Raw genomic sequence first — 16,523 nt, forward strand, 5'->3', positions numbered from 1 at the left:
TGATTACTCTGCAATTCACATTTAAGTGCTTGGCAGAGGGTTCATCGAACCACAATCATACTATCTCTCTACCATTCCACTCCAGAACAGCGCGCGGGAAAAACGAACACCTAAACCTTTCTGTTTGAGCTCTGATTTCTCTTATTTTATTTTTATGATCATTCCTACCTATGTAGGTTGGGCTCAACAAAATATTTTCTAATTCGGAAGAGAAAGTTGGTGACTGAAATTTCGTAAATAGATCTTGCCGCGACGAAAAACGTCTTTGCTTTAATGACTTCCATCCCAACTCGCGTATCATATCTGCCACACTCTCTCCCCTATTACGTGATAATACAAAACGAGCTGCCCTTTTTTGCACCCTTTCGATGTCCTCCGTCAATCCCACCTGGTAAGGATCCCACACCGCGCAGCAATATTCCAACAGAGGACGAACGAGTGTAGTGTAAGCTGTCTCATTAGTGGACTTGTTGCATCTTCTAAGTGTCCTGCCAATGAAACGCAACCTTTGGCTCGCCTTCCCCACAATATTATTTATGTGGTCTTTCCAACTGAAGTTGTTCGTAATTTTAACACCCAGGTACTTAGTTGAATTGACAGCCTTAAGGATTGTACTATTTATCGAGTAATCGAATTCCAACGGATTTCTTTTGGAACTTTTCGTTATTTAGCGTCAACTGCCACCTGCCACACCATACAGCAATCTTTTCTAAATCGCTTTGCAGCTGATACTGGTCTTCGGACGACCTTACTAGACGGTAAATTACAGCATCATCTGCGAACAACCTAAGAGAACTGCTCAGATTGTCACCAGGTCATTTATATAGATCAGGAACAGCAGAGGTCCCAGGACGCTTCCCTGTTGAACACCTGATATCACTTCAGTTTTACTCGATGATTTGCCGTCTGACAGGAAATCACGAATCCAGTCGCACATCTGAGACGATACCCCATAGGCCCGCAGCTTGATTAGAAGTCGCTTGTGAGGAACGGTGTCAAAAGCTTTCCGGAAATCTAGAAATACGGAATCAACTTGAGATCCCCTGTCGATAGCGGCCATTACTTCGTGCGAATAAAGAGCTAGCTGCGTTGCACAAGAACGATGTTTTCTGAAACCATGCTGATTACGCATCAATAGATCGTTCCCTTCGAGGTGATTCATAATGTTTGAATACAGTATATGCTCCAAAACTCTACTGCAAACCTACGTCAATGATATAGGTCTGTAGTTCGGTGGATTACTCCTACTACCCTTCCTGAACACTTGTGCGACCTGCGCAATTTTCCAATCTGTAGGTAGAGATCTATCGGTGAGCGAGCGGTTGTATATGATTGCTAAGTAGGGAGCTATTGTATCAGCGTAATCAGAAAGGAACCTAATCGGTATACAATCTGGACCTGAAGACTTGCCCGAATCAAGCGATTTGAGTTGCTTCGCAACCCCTAAGGTATCTACTTCCAAGAAACTCATGCTAGCAGCTGTTCGTGTTTCAAATTCTGTAATATTCCATTCGTCTTCCCTGGTGAAGGAATTTCGGAAAACTGCGTTCAATAACTCCGCTATAGCGGCACAGTCGTCGGTAACAGTACCATCGGCACTGCGCAGCGAAGGTATTGACTGCGTCTTGCCGATTGTTTACTTTACATACGACCAGAATTTCTTCGGATTTTCTACCAAATTTCGAGACAGTGTTTCGTTGTGAAACCTATTAAAGGCATCTCGCATTGAAGTCCGTGCCAAATTTCGTGCGTTGGTAAATTTTAGCCAATCTAGATGTAGATGCAAATGGATAGGTTCAAAATGGCTCTGAGCACTATGGGACTTAACTGCCGTGGTCATCAGTCCCCTATAACTTAGAACTACTTAAACATAACTAACCCAAGGACATCACACACATCCATGCCCGAGGCAGGTTTCGAACCTGCGGTCGTAGCGGTCGCGCGGTTCCAGACTGTAGCACCTAGAACCGCTCGGCCACTCCGACCGGCAAATGGATAGGGTACGCTGTATTTCTCACGTGTGGATTTTCCTATATGCTAGATGATTCTTTGAGAAAAGCTTTCATCAGTGGTCGGTTTGGAGCAGGGAATAAACATGAGATTTAGGTAGGCGAGCGGTAGGCAGCGGTGGGCCGCGGAGCACTTGTGGGTCTTGTGGGCCGAGAGGGCGAAGCGCGCCAAGTGCGGCGGCGCGGAGTAAGCAGTGCGGGCCCGCAGCGGGCACAGTGCGGCTGGCGACATGGCGAGAGCTCGAGGCGGTGCGCTGCCGCTGCCTCTGCTGGCGGCGGCGACTGTGCTGTTGCTGGCGGCGGCGGGCGCGTCCTTCCTGCAGTGCGACGACCACCTGGGCAGCTGTGAGCCGGAGCCAGGGCCCGGCGACGAGCCCGTGCTGTCGCGGCTGCTGCCCGCGGCCGGCAGCGGTGGCGAGGGCCGAGGCGCGGCCCAGCCGGCTGTTTCCAGGGACGACACTGAGGAGCGTCGTGAAAGCGACACAGCGCGACAGAGGACACCCGTAGCGACAGCAGCGAAACAGCGAACGGATACGTCCTCCATTGTTAATAGAGGGCAGGCAGTGACTTCAGAGCCTGAAGCCTTGACTCAGTCGGGTGTTTCAAAGGACATTTTGAAGCACCGTCATGGAGAGGACAGCTCTGCGCACGAGTCACCAGTGGCGGCTGCAGATCTGCCGAAAACTTCTGCAGGTAAATCTCCAACACGTGTTATACCTCCAGCCAGTGTAGCACAACCATCTGTTCCGCAGCAGAGCAACGTTACGGAGAAAATGCCCGAAGGATCGTCTGAGAACCAGGTAAAAGTGCTAGTGGAACAAAGGAACGTGGCTAGTAAAACAGAACGGCAGCCAACTGTTGTACCGTCCGGATCCAAATCGCGAAGGAAAAGAGAGGTTGCGTCCGACGTTCCTGACCGAGCAGCTGCTGTTCCTTCGGGAAAAAGCGGTGTCGGTGCGGGACAAAGCAGACGCCTACAGACTGAGTCTCCTCGCGAGGATTCAGGCAGAGCCCAAAAATCGGCTTCAGAAGGTGAGCGAAAAGCAGTGGGGAAGTCGGTGAGTTCTGTAACTGCTGGTGGAAATGAGGGAACTAGTAAACCATCCACATCGACCGTGAAGACTGCACAAGATTTACCTCCCGCACCTAACGTAATAAAGGAAGCACACAAGCAGAATAAACATGTCACAGAGAAACAAGATCGACACGTGGAAAATGTCGAACATATTCACAGACCTGACGTACTGAAGCACGCCCCACAGAAAGCTTCTCCAGCCAGCAGTGACAGTAAAGTGAACGCTAATACGGTTAACAAGTATCAAAGTGTCAAATCTCAGAAGCCTGCGAATAACGGTGGGTCCAGCTCTTCTGAAGACGCGATGCCAAAGAAATCAACGCAATCACAGTCTCACGGTAATGGACAGAAAGAAGTAATAAAGCGATTTCGTTCTTCAGAGGAAAGCCATGGTGCTAGAAAAGCTCAGAAAACACATCCTGTCAAAAGTCAGGACTCACATCAGCAAGAAAATCTTCAAGGCAAAACTCGAAAAAGTACGGGAAGCACTGAAGGAAAACATGTTTCAGAAGCGAAGAGTAAAACTGTAGTTGGGCCGAATAAAATTTCATCTGGCGTATATAGAGCAAAGGTTAAAGATCCAAGTTCAAAATTGTCAAACGTCGCCTTTGGAGAACATCAGGCAGCGAATAATAAAGTAACAGCTCCTACGATTAGAAAGACGCAGCATACTCTTGTGAAATTAAAGAACAATGATACATCCCAGTTAAATCAGGATGCTAATATGCAGATCGAAAAACAAAGAGTAAGAAGAGAAATAGGTGATCATAGTACATTCAGTGTTTCAGATGTTTCTGAAGATTCTAAATTGGACACTGATCATTTCGGTGAAATGCACCTCAACGAGACAGTAAAGAATGCAACAGTCAAGAAAGTTACTTTCAGCAACAGGTCGTCAACAGTAGATGACAGCTACAAGACAGCATCCACGACCATAATAGTAGACGGGAATCTTTTTAGAGGTTCTGGATCGAAAACGTGGAAACTGTCATCGACGGTGAATACCAGCCAAAATGAAGTAAGCAGGGAAGCGAGTGTGGAGGGGAAGTCAACGAAGCTGCCAGATTCTACGTTTACAGAGTCAAAGAATATTTCTTCGGAAACATCAAACAGGAGTGTCATTTCTGCTGGTAATCGCGTGAATACTACTGAAATCGATAAGAGCAAGAAACTTGAGGACTCTCCAGAAGTTCCGATCGCTCCATCGTCTTACGAGTCGGGCTTGAAATCCGCGTCGTTTTCCACATCAGAAAACACTGAGTCTGATTTACAGGTTAATCAGGCACAAGCGGAACAGACTAATAGCTCCCGAGATAAGTCAACAGATGTAAGAGAAAATTCTGCAGATGTTCCCCCGGAAGAACAAGCTCCTGTCTCGTCTCCAAGTAGAGGAGAAATGACGCTGAGGATAAAACGGGAGACAGCCCCGGAAGTGAAGACGGAAATAGGAGAGGAGAATATGAGAGACGAGGTTCCTCCTTTAGTCACTGATCCGATAACCAACATCAACGCAGAGAACCAGTCGCAAGAAATAGAATCGGTAAGTAGTGAATCGGATGAAGTAAAAAAACTAAAGGAAGACGATACTAAAAGTACAGCAGCGCTTTCGGGAAGAATGCAGAGCGTGAAAACTGAAGTTATAGAAAATGGAACAGATTCCAGAAGTGAGCAGTCTACTGACGAAAAGCAAAAAGAATCTGGCGAGGAGAAGAACGAGGAATCAGTGTCGAATGACGCGCTTCACATACCAGATACAGGAATTAATTCCAGTGAATCAGTTGTTACTGTAGCAGTTGGTCTGCCTAATCAGAAAATAACAAAACGTGAACCAGTACCACAGAGGCTTGTGTCATTCCAGGAGAAAGAGAACTGCGACAAGGGCGGGAAATCATTAACAGAATCTGTTGCAACAGAGGAATCAGGAATGATGAAAGGAGGGGAGGAAGAAGTTTCTTCAGCTGTGGCAACAGAGCGTAGTGAGGAGCCGAAGGGAGCTCACCCCTCGGTGATAAATGAGGGTGCAAGGGAGCTCAGCTCTGTTTCTGGAGCGGATAAGCCTGTGGTCGCCAAAGAAACTGACAAAGGTACTGTTGCTGGCGAAGGTGAACCACAAAGAGGAGGCGGCCCAGTTGCTGAGGCCATACAGAGCCAGCCTCCGGAAGATGACACTCACAGTGCTGATCCACCGGAGTCTGAGCCGAAGGCGCAGACTGGTGACAGCTCAGGTGAGGCGGCCGTGGCGGAGAAGTGGGTAATGCCAGAGTCCAGTGGCAGGGTTGAGGAGCGGGGAGAGGAGGCTGTGCAGCCGCAGCCGCAGCTGCTGGAAGACAGCGAGGACTCGGAGCGGCTGCTGGTGCTGGCGGACAGACTGCGGCAGCGCGACGGCGGCCGCAGGGACGCGGAGGAGGAGAGGGGGAGGGACAGGGAGAGGGACCGCCTCGACGAGCCGCAGCTGCACTTCCCCAGCGTGCCGGCCGGGGAGGACTTCCACGCCGCCAAGCTGGGCCTCTCCGATGGCATCTTCCTCTTCGGCTACCTCTCCACTTTCATATCGTGGCTGCAGCCGCAAGACTTCCCAGTCGGTGAGTCCAACGCCACGTTCTACATTTGTTTTTCTGCAATGTCACGACATTCCTTATGTTCTCAGGATCCCATGCTGTCTCAGTAGATTGCTATGCGCAAAACAATTCACATTGATGTGTAATTTATCGCCAGACTTGCGAAACACAACACGCTCTGTTCGTTCATGAAATCCAGACCGCCGTAGACAAGGGCGTCCAGGTCGGTGCGGTGTTCCTTGCGTTTCGGAAGGCATTCGATACAGTTTCGTACTGTCGTAGAGCGAACAAAATGCGATTTTACCTGATACTGGATATATGACTAGATCTGGAATTGCCGGCCGGAGTGGCCGTGCAGTTCTAGGCGCTACAGTCTGGAGCCGAGCGACCTCTACGGTCGCAGGTTTGAATTCTGCCTCGGGCATGGATGTGTGTGATGTCCTTAAGTTAGTTAGGTTTAATTTGTTCTAAGTTCTAGGCGACAGATGACCTCAGAAGTTAAGTCGCATAGTGCTCAGAGTCAGCCAGATCTGGAATTTCCAGCAGGCAGAACCTAACATTTTGCTTTTAACGGAAGAGATCGACAGATGGAAAAGTAATTTCAGGAGTATCCCATGGGGAGTATGAAAGAGCCCACAGTGTTTATAACACACTAGCTGACCCACAGGTGTTGACTGGGTATGTATTTATTCCAGTCTTCTATTAGTCCCTCTTTCTTCTCTCTGTCCATCTCCTCCTTTAGTCCTTTCCGTCCATCTCTTCCATCCCGCCCCTCTCTCCACCTCCTCAATCTGCAATCCCTGTCCACCTCCAGCCCTTCTCTCTGTCAGTCTTCTCCCCACTCTTTCTGCCAATCTGCTCCTCCCACCTCAGTCCATCTCCCCCCCCCCCCCCCCCCACGTCTCTTTGTCCATCCCCTCCTTTCCCTCTGTCAATCCCCCTCTCCCTGTTCATCTCCTGCTCTTTCCTTTCTCTGTCCATTTCCTTCTCCCCTCTATTCATATCCTCCTTCTGCATCTCTCTACCTATCTCTTCATCCGCCTGTCTGTGTCCGTCTCCCCAATCTCTGTCCACTTCCTCCTCTCCTGTGTCTGTCCACCTCATTTTCCCCCTATCTCTGCCCCTCTCTTTCTTCCCCTCGCTGTCTGTTCATCTCCTCCTCCCCCCTTCTCGCTATACGTTATTACGACTATTTCAATAGGCGGCTCATGAAACTTCCTGCGGGATTAAACTGAGTGCCGGACCGAGACTCGAAATCGGGACATTTGCCATTCGCGAGCAAATGCTCTACCGACTGAGCTACCCAACCAGGACTCACGACCCCTCCTTACAGCTTCAATTTTAACTGTAGGCAAAGGTCACGAGTTCGAGTCACGGTCGGGCAGACAGTTTTAATCTGACAGGAAGTTTCAAATCAGCGCACACTCCGCTGCAGAGAGAGAATTTCATTCAGGCGCCTGGTGCTACTCACCCCCAAAATATTTCTTTTCACATTGCAAATAACACGTGTACCAAATTTGGCTGGAATCGTTTCAGAGGTTTACGATGAGCATTTTACCCGTGATTTTGCCCTTGTACCCACTTGTCAGATATATTTAACATATTTCACATGTCTTTGTAGACATATTTCACCAATATCTCTGGCCAATTTCGCCCCGCAGTTTCATTTTCACGCAGCTCAATATTTATGACGAGGAATGACCTGATCTATGTACATAATAATTTTGCAGGTACATCCAGTTGTATATGTGGCTGCTGCGTGAGAAATATGTTGCGGACAGAGTTAGAAGTAAAGAAGTAATAAATTAAAGCGTTATGCTTCATGCGGCAGTTTTATTGCAGCTCCGTCTTAACCCGATTTTCGACAAGTCTCATGCTGGTTGCTTATTGGAATGTGGCTTTGACAAGCAGGAAACTCGTCGAAATGGTTTATCAGGGCGATGCTGTTACTTGTTTGATGATGTCCGAAGATTTTATAACAATCCTACAATACTGGTAAAATGTATCGGATCCCCACATTATGAAGGAATTTAAGATGTAGTCTGCGGCTGCAAATGCTGATAATGATAGCTTGAGTTAAGGTTCCACATAAGGCAGCTTAATAATATTAATTTCCTTGATTAAGTATGAAACAGCCCTACAGTCTTCTACGGTGCCGCTTCTTCTTTCATCTTTCTGCTAATATCGAATGTACCCCAGCTGAGAAAACCTGTTGAAAACTAACTGCATTGCACACATCAACAGAGTGCAAGTTTTTCAAATCATTTAAATACACTAGTTTTCCCCGTTAAATCAATTTTGCTAGAGATTCTAGGCCCACTGATGTTTTGTGAAAGTATAGGACCGTCGGATGTCAAAGTCAGAATAAATTTTTGATCCTTGCAACGTATGGCGTGGACCGTTAAAAGAAAATAAAAGCCATTTGGTTCAAATTTGTTTTGTGGCCATACTGTTGTATAAGAACTCGTTTTTGTCTCGGCGCCCTCGAATTAGGGCCGTAATGGAATACCAACGTAAGAGCTTGGAAGCCATCCTGCACCACTGCAAGGAAGCTATGGGAGAGATCAGTAGGGGAGGCACTCGATATGGGCAATAAACATAGCGCAGACACGGCCTCCCGCCCATACTTACACGGTCTGTCGTCTCGTCAGTTTGATGTTGATCGTTTGTGAAGTCTGACCCATAAGTCTGCCGCCATCTTAGAACGTTCTGACTTTCATTACCCTGGAGTCAGAAGCGCAGAGTTTTAATCGCGGTAGCAAGTCGGTCTCAACACGGGAAGATGCATTAGATTATCGCGTGTGCCGTGACCACGTGAGCCTACAGTTTACAGATATCACTCAGAGACAATTTTGTTAATCCTGCCGCACATGCCGCCTTTGCAACGAGTCTCGATTTGTCTCACTGCAAAGAAATGTTTCCCCGTTTTCTCTCAGACTAGTTTTGTGCGTTTTACGTCCAGTTGTGGATGTCGAGGGGCTGAAACGAGTTTGTTCATCATAACTAGTATTCTTATTTATATAAATTCTTTTTCCCGTGGAAAACAAACTATCAGCACTGATAATTCGACATTGTGGATTGGTGGTAACTGCCAGCTGACGTACAGACTTGAAGACGAATCCTTCTTGTAAATACACTGGTGCGCAAAAGGAACAAAGTAACTTTCGCATGATGTGCCACTGCCACGTAACATAGCTTGATGAAACTCGGACTATACATAGAAAGAACTGCTACAGTGTAGTACAGAAGATAACTTAGAGAAATAAGCAAACCGAGAGACAATAGCCATACATCAACATGATATCGACCTTTTCCGCTATTGGTAAATGGTCCATTTTAACATAGGTAATTTATCACAAAGCAAATACCGTCCGCACTGGCGGAATGTTATGTGATACCATGTACTTATACGTTTGTGACTATTGCAGTGCCATCTATCACAAAGCGAAAAACGTGGTCCAACTAAGACATTCATATTTCTTCACGTACTACACGAATATAAAATAAAAAAAAAAACGCAGTTGATATCCGTTTGACCTATGGCAGCGCCATCTAGCGGGCCAACCATAGCGCCATCTGGTTTTCCCCTTCAAGCTAGACGAGTTTCGTTCTTTGTACTTTTTTCATTTGATGCTTATTTCGTGAGATATTTGGCCCGGTCACTATCAATGGACCACCCTGTACAGCCAGATATAGAAAGCTACTAAAAAAATAGGTTTTCGATAAAATGACGGTGTTGTATTGCCACTATAGCTGCTACCAAGTCCACACAGCAAATACCTGATCACAATTTGTACTATTCCGTTCATTCACACAGCCCATTTCTCACCAGCAGCCAGTGTAAGGAGTGAACTCGCGACCTCTCATCCAACGGAGCACAACTTTAACCCATAAATAAACAGTGTCTGTATGATCATATTTTCAGAGGTGGTTGCGGGGCTCGGCTGTTCGATACAGGATGTCAAATTAAACACCTTTCAGCCGTCTAGTTACCAAACTTATTTTATTTGGCTACCAGTTTCGGCGATTCACTACCACAGCTTCAGGCCCCTGACCGACCTGTAGGAAGATTCCACCTCGGTTCCGATGAAAACAGTGATTTCTAGAACAAGCAGAAATCTACTATTACCAGTATTGCTGGTCCCTGTTTTGATAAGAACCGAGGTGGAATCTTCCTACACGTCGATCAGGGGCCTGAAGATGCCGTAGTAAATCACCGAAACTAGTAGCCAAATAGAATAAATTTGGAAACTAGACATCTGAAAGGTGTTTAATTTGACATCCTATAGTAAATAAACAGTTTTGAAGTCCTCACGATGTTTACTTGTTTAGTCTGCTCACGACTATTTGGCAATCTGAAGTTGATGAGATACGACTGGATAGTGTGTCACTCTGAATTTTAGCCCATCGAGAGAAACTCACAATTTACACCAAAAATCCCAAAATTTCCGGAAACGTCGCCGGCCGGTGTGGCCGTGCAGTTCTAGGCACTTCAGTTTGGAACCGCGTGACCGCTACACTCGCAGCTTTGAATCCTGCCTCGGGCATGGATGTGTGTGATGTCCTTAGGTTAGTTAGGTTTAAGTAGTTCTAAGTTCTAGGGGACTGATGACCTCAGATGTTGAGTTCCATAGTGCTCAGAGCCATTTGAACCATTTGAACCGGAAACGTCGTTTACAACGGATTTCATCATTTTCTAAACTAATCAGCTTATCAGCAAAAAGCCAATTAGATTTCACGAAAATACTACGGTGCCAGGCACCACATCCTCAAGATAGTAAAGTCGAGCCATGTCTGAACCCTGACTCCTAGCGACGATCGCACACAAATCTCTCCCACTTCCAGGACGCGCAATCGCTCTCTGCTCTAATTGGTTGGAACAGACTGTAGCCAATAAGCTTCACAGCTTTTCTCTGACAACACGGTAATATCCCTCCTTGACCAACTCTGAATTTAATTTAACCGTATACGAAAATTCTTTCCAAAAATCAAACAATCTTAAAAATTGGTCTTAAGGACAAAAATAAAGAGTTTGTTTCTAGAATATCTAAAGTGGCTACTTTATAATAAGGATTTTATGCCATACATGTGTCCCGCGGAACAATTCTCAACGTGTGTGTGTGTGTGTGTGTGTGTGTGTGTGTGTGTGTGTGTGTGTGTGTGTGTATGTGTGTATGTGACTGAGGTTTACGAATGCTCAACAGCGACCATACGAAAATTAGTAGGTGTACTGAGTTGCACATTGAGATTCACACGCTACGTCATCATTAAAATTTGTAGCATACACACTTATTTCACCCCACCTCTCATTCTGACAACATACCAAATGAAATGATATGATTGTTTCACGAAACAACGAAGTAGAATAATTACTGTTCGAAACTGAAACCATTATGTAAAATATGTTCTTATAAACGAAATACGGTTTAAATTAACTGTTTAGCAGCAAAGTATTTAGTTAAAGTCCTTTTCTGACTTTTTCACAAAAATGTAAATGTGACTTGTAAAAAATTTTGGTTTTAAGTAATTTTGAACAACTCAGAAACTATTTCGGGTGCAGTACTGAAACTCTTAGACGTTGCATGAAATTTCATGACGAATGGTGTGGGAAATGACTATTAATTCACAAGTTGGTATTTGATTTTTACGGTCTGCAGAGAATGCAAATGCGTCACGGGGCCCGCCTGCACAACGAGCTCAGGGACGACAGGCGGCGCTGTTTCAGGGTGGGGACGCGTGCTTTAGGGGACAGCGCCACTGAGTGCAGCAGTAAGAACCTCACAGCTTTCTAATCGTCGAAACACATAAACTCGGATACTATGCTTGTAATCACACGTTGGGCATCCTTCGGCTTTACTCGTTTTCTCCTTCGGCGGTGGCGACTAAAAACGTTGGTTTGTCCACCACTTACTGCTCTACCACGCTGACTAATCCTTAAAGAAAGTATATCTCTTGATTTCACTGAGTAACTGAATTTCGGAGATGTCTTCGGCGAATGCGTGACGTACTTAGTGGATGAAGAGTTTTACAAAGGAAAAACATACGGATTTAGGTTGGACGAAACCATTAAAGACTATGCACAATGCCGGAGTGGGATATCGAACGTGTTATTTCTAACGAATCCATCACAACGTCCTTTTTAGTACGCCCGGGAGGAGCTTTGTTACCCTCTTCTCCCAGATGTGAGTCCAGAGCCCTCATTTCATTGTAGCTGTCGACAGATTCGCGTCAGAAAACGTCATTTTTTGAGAGGGATTAAGTGGTATTAAATAGCAAAAATGAATAAAAATGGTGTCCGTTTCTTAAAGTTCTCTTTTCCCGATGTTCGGTCAGCGTTCACTGGACTGTGTTTCTTCTTGTCTACAGAAGAACATTATAAATGCAGCTTTGAGTCGGAGTAAAGGCAGCAGTTCCAAATGCAAGTAAAGTTAGCGTCACGAAAGGATAGCAAGCAGTGAAGTCTCATGCCGCTTAGTTAAAAGCGTAAAGTAGAGGTGCCAAGCAAAGTTTTTGTGTGCTCGCAACGTATTACCTCCGAGAAACGTTTTTGCTGCGTTATTTACCTAATGATGAATATAGGAACGTTTACCTAATAATGAAGATAGGAATGTTCACGATTTCTGGATACCGTAGGAAATGAGTTACATCTGAAAGTATTATAGCGTTATTCGTCTTACGTTATTTGGTGAAATCACAGAAAATAGATTTTCAGGCTGTGTTGTGTATCATACGAGTGCAACCCTTTAGTCCCACTGTTATTTGAAGGTATGTCGACTAGACTGAAAATTCGCAGATAATATCTAAAGTATCTGCTTTGTAGACATGCTCTAGGCATAGCGTTACGAGAAATAAAAACTAAATCAATTTTCATTTATAAAAACTCAAGTTTCACAAATGTGGGAGGCAGTCTAGTCTATCCCTCGAAACATACTGAGTGTTGAGATAAACGGTGAAGATTACTTCAGTGTGCCGGAGCAGTTGTATTGTTTTCACGAGGTTTACATGGTGTGCGTATCTGCGGATTGACATTTCATTCTTGTGCAATGTGGAATCCAATCTTGATAAAAGCGACATATTCCTACGGACAAAGCTGACAGGGCAAAAGGATGTTACCAATGTTGAAGTGAAGTGGTTGAGCCGGCGGGGGTGGCTTAGCGGTTCTAGGCGCTACAGTCTGGAACCGCGCGACCGCTGCGGTCGCAGGTTTGAATCCTGCCTCGGGCATGGATCTGTCTGATGTCCTTAGGTTAGTTAGGTTTAAGTAGTTCTAAGTTCTAGGGAACTGATGACCTCAGCAGTTCAGTCCCATATTGCTCAGAGCCGTTTGAACCATTTTCTTGAAGCGGTTGAAAAATCAGCCAGCCAGTTGCAAATAATGGTTTATTAGCCCTTGACCATGGTTTCAATATCCGTAAAAATATCTTCTTCGTAAGTAGTGCCCTAAAAATGTATACAACATTAATTTTACAAACGTAATAAAATATTAATAGAAAAATATTTGCGAGGTAAACCTAATCACTTATTACATCACACGATGGCACAATAGATTAGATGAAGCCGATCGGTTCTTGTCATAAACAAATTTGATAAAATAAGAATTATTGCAAGCCATGGCTTTAGATAGCGCCAGATTACGTACATAGTACTTCAGAATGAATATTCATTAGTAAATGCCCAGAGGTAGAGGCTCTTGTCAGCATAAAATTGTAATAGGCGTCACAGGGAAAAATATTTGCATGACTTACATGTACCTTATGATGGAGATTAAGGCCAACTGCTACAAATATATAGGCTCAAGCGACCAGGAAAAATGGGCTGCAGAAGGCGCTAAATATATGCGCGTCAGAACTGCGTCTGGGTTGTGTTGGACAAAAGCATTTAATAATAAAATAAATATGAAATTTCTTCTACACGGCTATTAAAAATATAGTAGATTTACAAGTATACGTTACTTATAAAATTATTAATACATTTCCTGACAAGTAATATTGTTCATAAATTCAACATGCAGAAGGTAGAGCGCCGGCCGGAGAGGCCGAACGGTTCTAGGCACTTCAATCTGGAACTGCGCGACCGCTACGGTCGCAGGTTCGAATCCTGCCTCGGGCATGGATGTGTGTGATGTCCTTAGGTTAGTTAGGTTTAAGTAGTTCTATGTTCTAGTGATCTGATGACCACAGATGTTAAGTCCCATAGTGCTCAGAGCCATTGGAACCGTTTGAAGGTACAGTTCTGTTTATAAAAGATAACTGTTACAATGGCATGGGAAAATAAGAGCAATTATAAGCTAAAACAATCTCACTAATAAGAAAAAACTTCCGCTTAACGATACGGAAGCTTAAGCGATAAGAAAAATGGGAAAGCAGTGGGCGCTATATACATGCTCGTAAACACTGCGTCTTACTTGTGTTAAGTTGCATCATTTTACATTAAAGCAATATGGAAGTCCCTTATAGAAGGCCACTAACAAATGCAATAATTTTAGAGGTATACATTAAATATAAAATCTGTAATACATTTATGTAGCACAGTGACACTGCACGTAGCTTTAGTGTGCAGAAGATAACAGATACAAAGCTTACTTCCGTTACCAAGGAGGTGGACGGCATAATAAATGGATAAAGTTACATCACAACATAAAGTTACATCAAAACATAAAAAAGAGAATTTTCTGTTAAACTGTACCAATACCATTTTTTGAATATCAACTGTATGACCATGTATTGATAAGGCCACGAAAAATGAAAGCCAGTGATATGAAATGTCAGGGGCTCAACAATAGAAAAAATATATTTTGACGAAAAAGGCATGTTCACCGACATTGGCGGAGATCGTATGTACTTATTATGTGACTGTGAGCAGCGGTTTAAATCCATCAAGGAAGTGCTTACTTGCCAGTTGCAACTGATCGTTCAAAATGTTTTCATCTCCCGTAGCAAGAAGTTTACAAATTTCAATTAAAGCCAGATATAAAGAACACCTGTTGGGTAAGAAAGGGGGAAATGTACGTAATTCTTCATTTGCTGAACATTTACTTATTTCAGACCATTTTCCGAGGGAATTAGAAGAAACTGTAGTTTTACGTAAGGAAATAAAAGGCTGGAAATTTGATTTATTAGAAGAACTTGAAATTTATAAACATCTTGCTAAAGGAGACGGTAATATTTTGTAAGGTTGAACAGCTTCAGATTTACACAGTTGCTGTTTCGCAGCCAAGTTTAAGATTTTGTAATGTCGAAGTAGTGGATTGTGTTTGTCTTGAGCGGTGGGAATGTTACTGAAGCAATATACGAGACAAAAGAAAAGAGGTAATTTGTGATAGACGCTTTACAATAGCTCACAGCTCATAGCGCACTATTTCTCCCGAGGGTGATAGAAATGCCGCCTTTAAAGAGTTCATCGGTACATATTCACAATTCTTTAAATAACATTTTCCCATTTTATGATTGGATCTCATGAATTTGTACTGCACTGTAGTTCCTTCTCTAAATTGTCGCACAGATGACAAAATGGTAGATATCGAAATAGACGACAGAGGGATAGAGAAACAATTAAAACCACTCAAAAGAGGAAAGGCCGCTGGACCTGATGGGATACCAGTTCGATTTTACACAGATTACGCGAAGGAATTTGTCCCCCTTCTTGCAGCTGTGTACCGTAGGTCTCTAGAAGAGCGTAGCGTTCCAAAGGATTGGAAAAGGGCACAGGTCATCCCCGTTGTCAAGAAGGGACGTCGAACAGATGTGCAGAACTATAGACCTATATCTCTAACGTCGATCAGTTGTAGAATTTTAGATCACGTATTATGTTCGAGTATAATGACTTTTCTGGAGACTAGAAATCTACTCTGTAGGAATCAGCATGGGTTTCGAAAAAGACGATCGTGTGAAACCCAGCTCGCGCTATTCGTCCACGAGACTCAGAGGGCCATAGACACGGGTTCCCAGGTACATGCCGTGTTTCTTGACTTCCGCAAGGCGTTCGATACAGTTCCCCACACTCGTTTAATGAACAAAGTAAGAGCAAATGGACTATCAGACCAATTGTGTGATTGGATTGAAGAGTTCCTAGATAACAGAAGGCAGCACGTCATTCTCAATGGAGAGAAGTCTTCCGAAGTAAGAGTGATTTCAGGTGTGCCGCAGGGGAGTGTCGTAGGACCGTTGCTATTCACAATATATATAAATGACCTTGTGGATGACATCGGAAGTTCACTGAGGCTTTTTGCGGATGATGCTGTGGTATATCGAGAGGTTGTAGCAATGGAAAATTGTACCGAAATGCAGGAAGATCTGCAGTGAATTGACGCATGGTGCAGGGAATGGCAATTGAATTTCAATGTAGACAAGTGTAATGTGCTGCGAATACATAGAAAGATAGATCCCTTATCATTTAGCTACAATATAGCAGGTCAGCAACTGGAAGCAGTTAATCCCATAAATTATCTGGGAGTACGCATTAGGAGTGATTTAAAATGGAATGATCATATAAAGTTGATCGTCGGTAAAGCAGATGCCAGACTGAGATTCATTGGAAGAATCCTAAGGAAATGCAATCCGAAAACAAAGGAAGTAGGTTACAGTACGCTTGTTCGCCCACTGCTTGAATACTGCTCAGCAGTGTGGGATCCGTACCAGATAGGGTTGATAGAAGAGATAGAGAAGATCCAACAGAGAGCAGCGCGCTTCGTTCCATGATCATTTAGTAATCGCGAAAGCGTTACGGAGATGATGGATAAACTCCAGTGGAAGACTCTGCAGGAGAGAAAAGTTTCGTGAACATACCTTCACCGAAGAGTCAAGCAGTATATTGCTCCCTCCTACGTATATCTCGCGAAGAGACCATAAGGATAAAATCAGAGAGATTAGAACCCACACAGAG

General features: G+C 44.4%; 1 protein-coding gene across 3 annotated transcripts in view; it reads left to right on the forward strand.

The window, feature by feature from the left end:
- The first annotated feature begins 2,218 nt into the window (after positions 1-2,218).
- The window catches only part of LOC126184014 (titin homolog), a 156,802-nt gene continuing 142,497 nt past the window's right edge, over positions 2,219-16,523 (forward strand). For all 3 annotated transcript variants that reach the window (XR_007536825.1, XM_049926370.1, XM_049926382.1), the window contains exon 1: positions 2,219-5,666. Coding sequence is in view for 2 of the 3 variants with exons in the window: in XM_049926370.1 (XP_049782327.1) it covers positions 2,240-5,666 (3,427 nt within the window). In the remaining variant the exon portion in view is untranslated. The remainder of the gene's footprint in view (positions 5,667-16,523) is intronic.

Source organism: Schistocerca cancellata, chromosome 1 (assembly GCF_023864275.1).
Source record: "Schistocerca cancellata isolate TAMUIC-IGC-003103 chromosome 1, iqSchCanc2.1, whole genome shotgun sequence".
Lineage (NCBI taxonomy): Eukaryota > Metazoa > Arthropoda > Insecta > Orthoptera > Acrididae > Schistocerca > Schistocerca cancellata.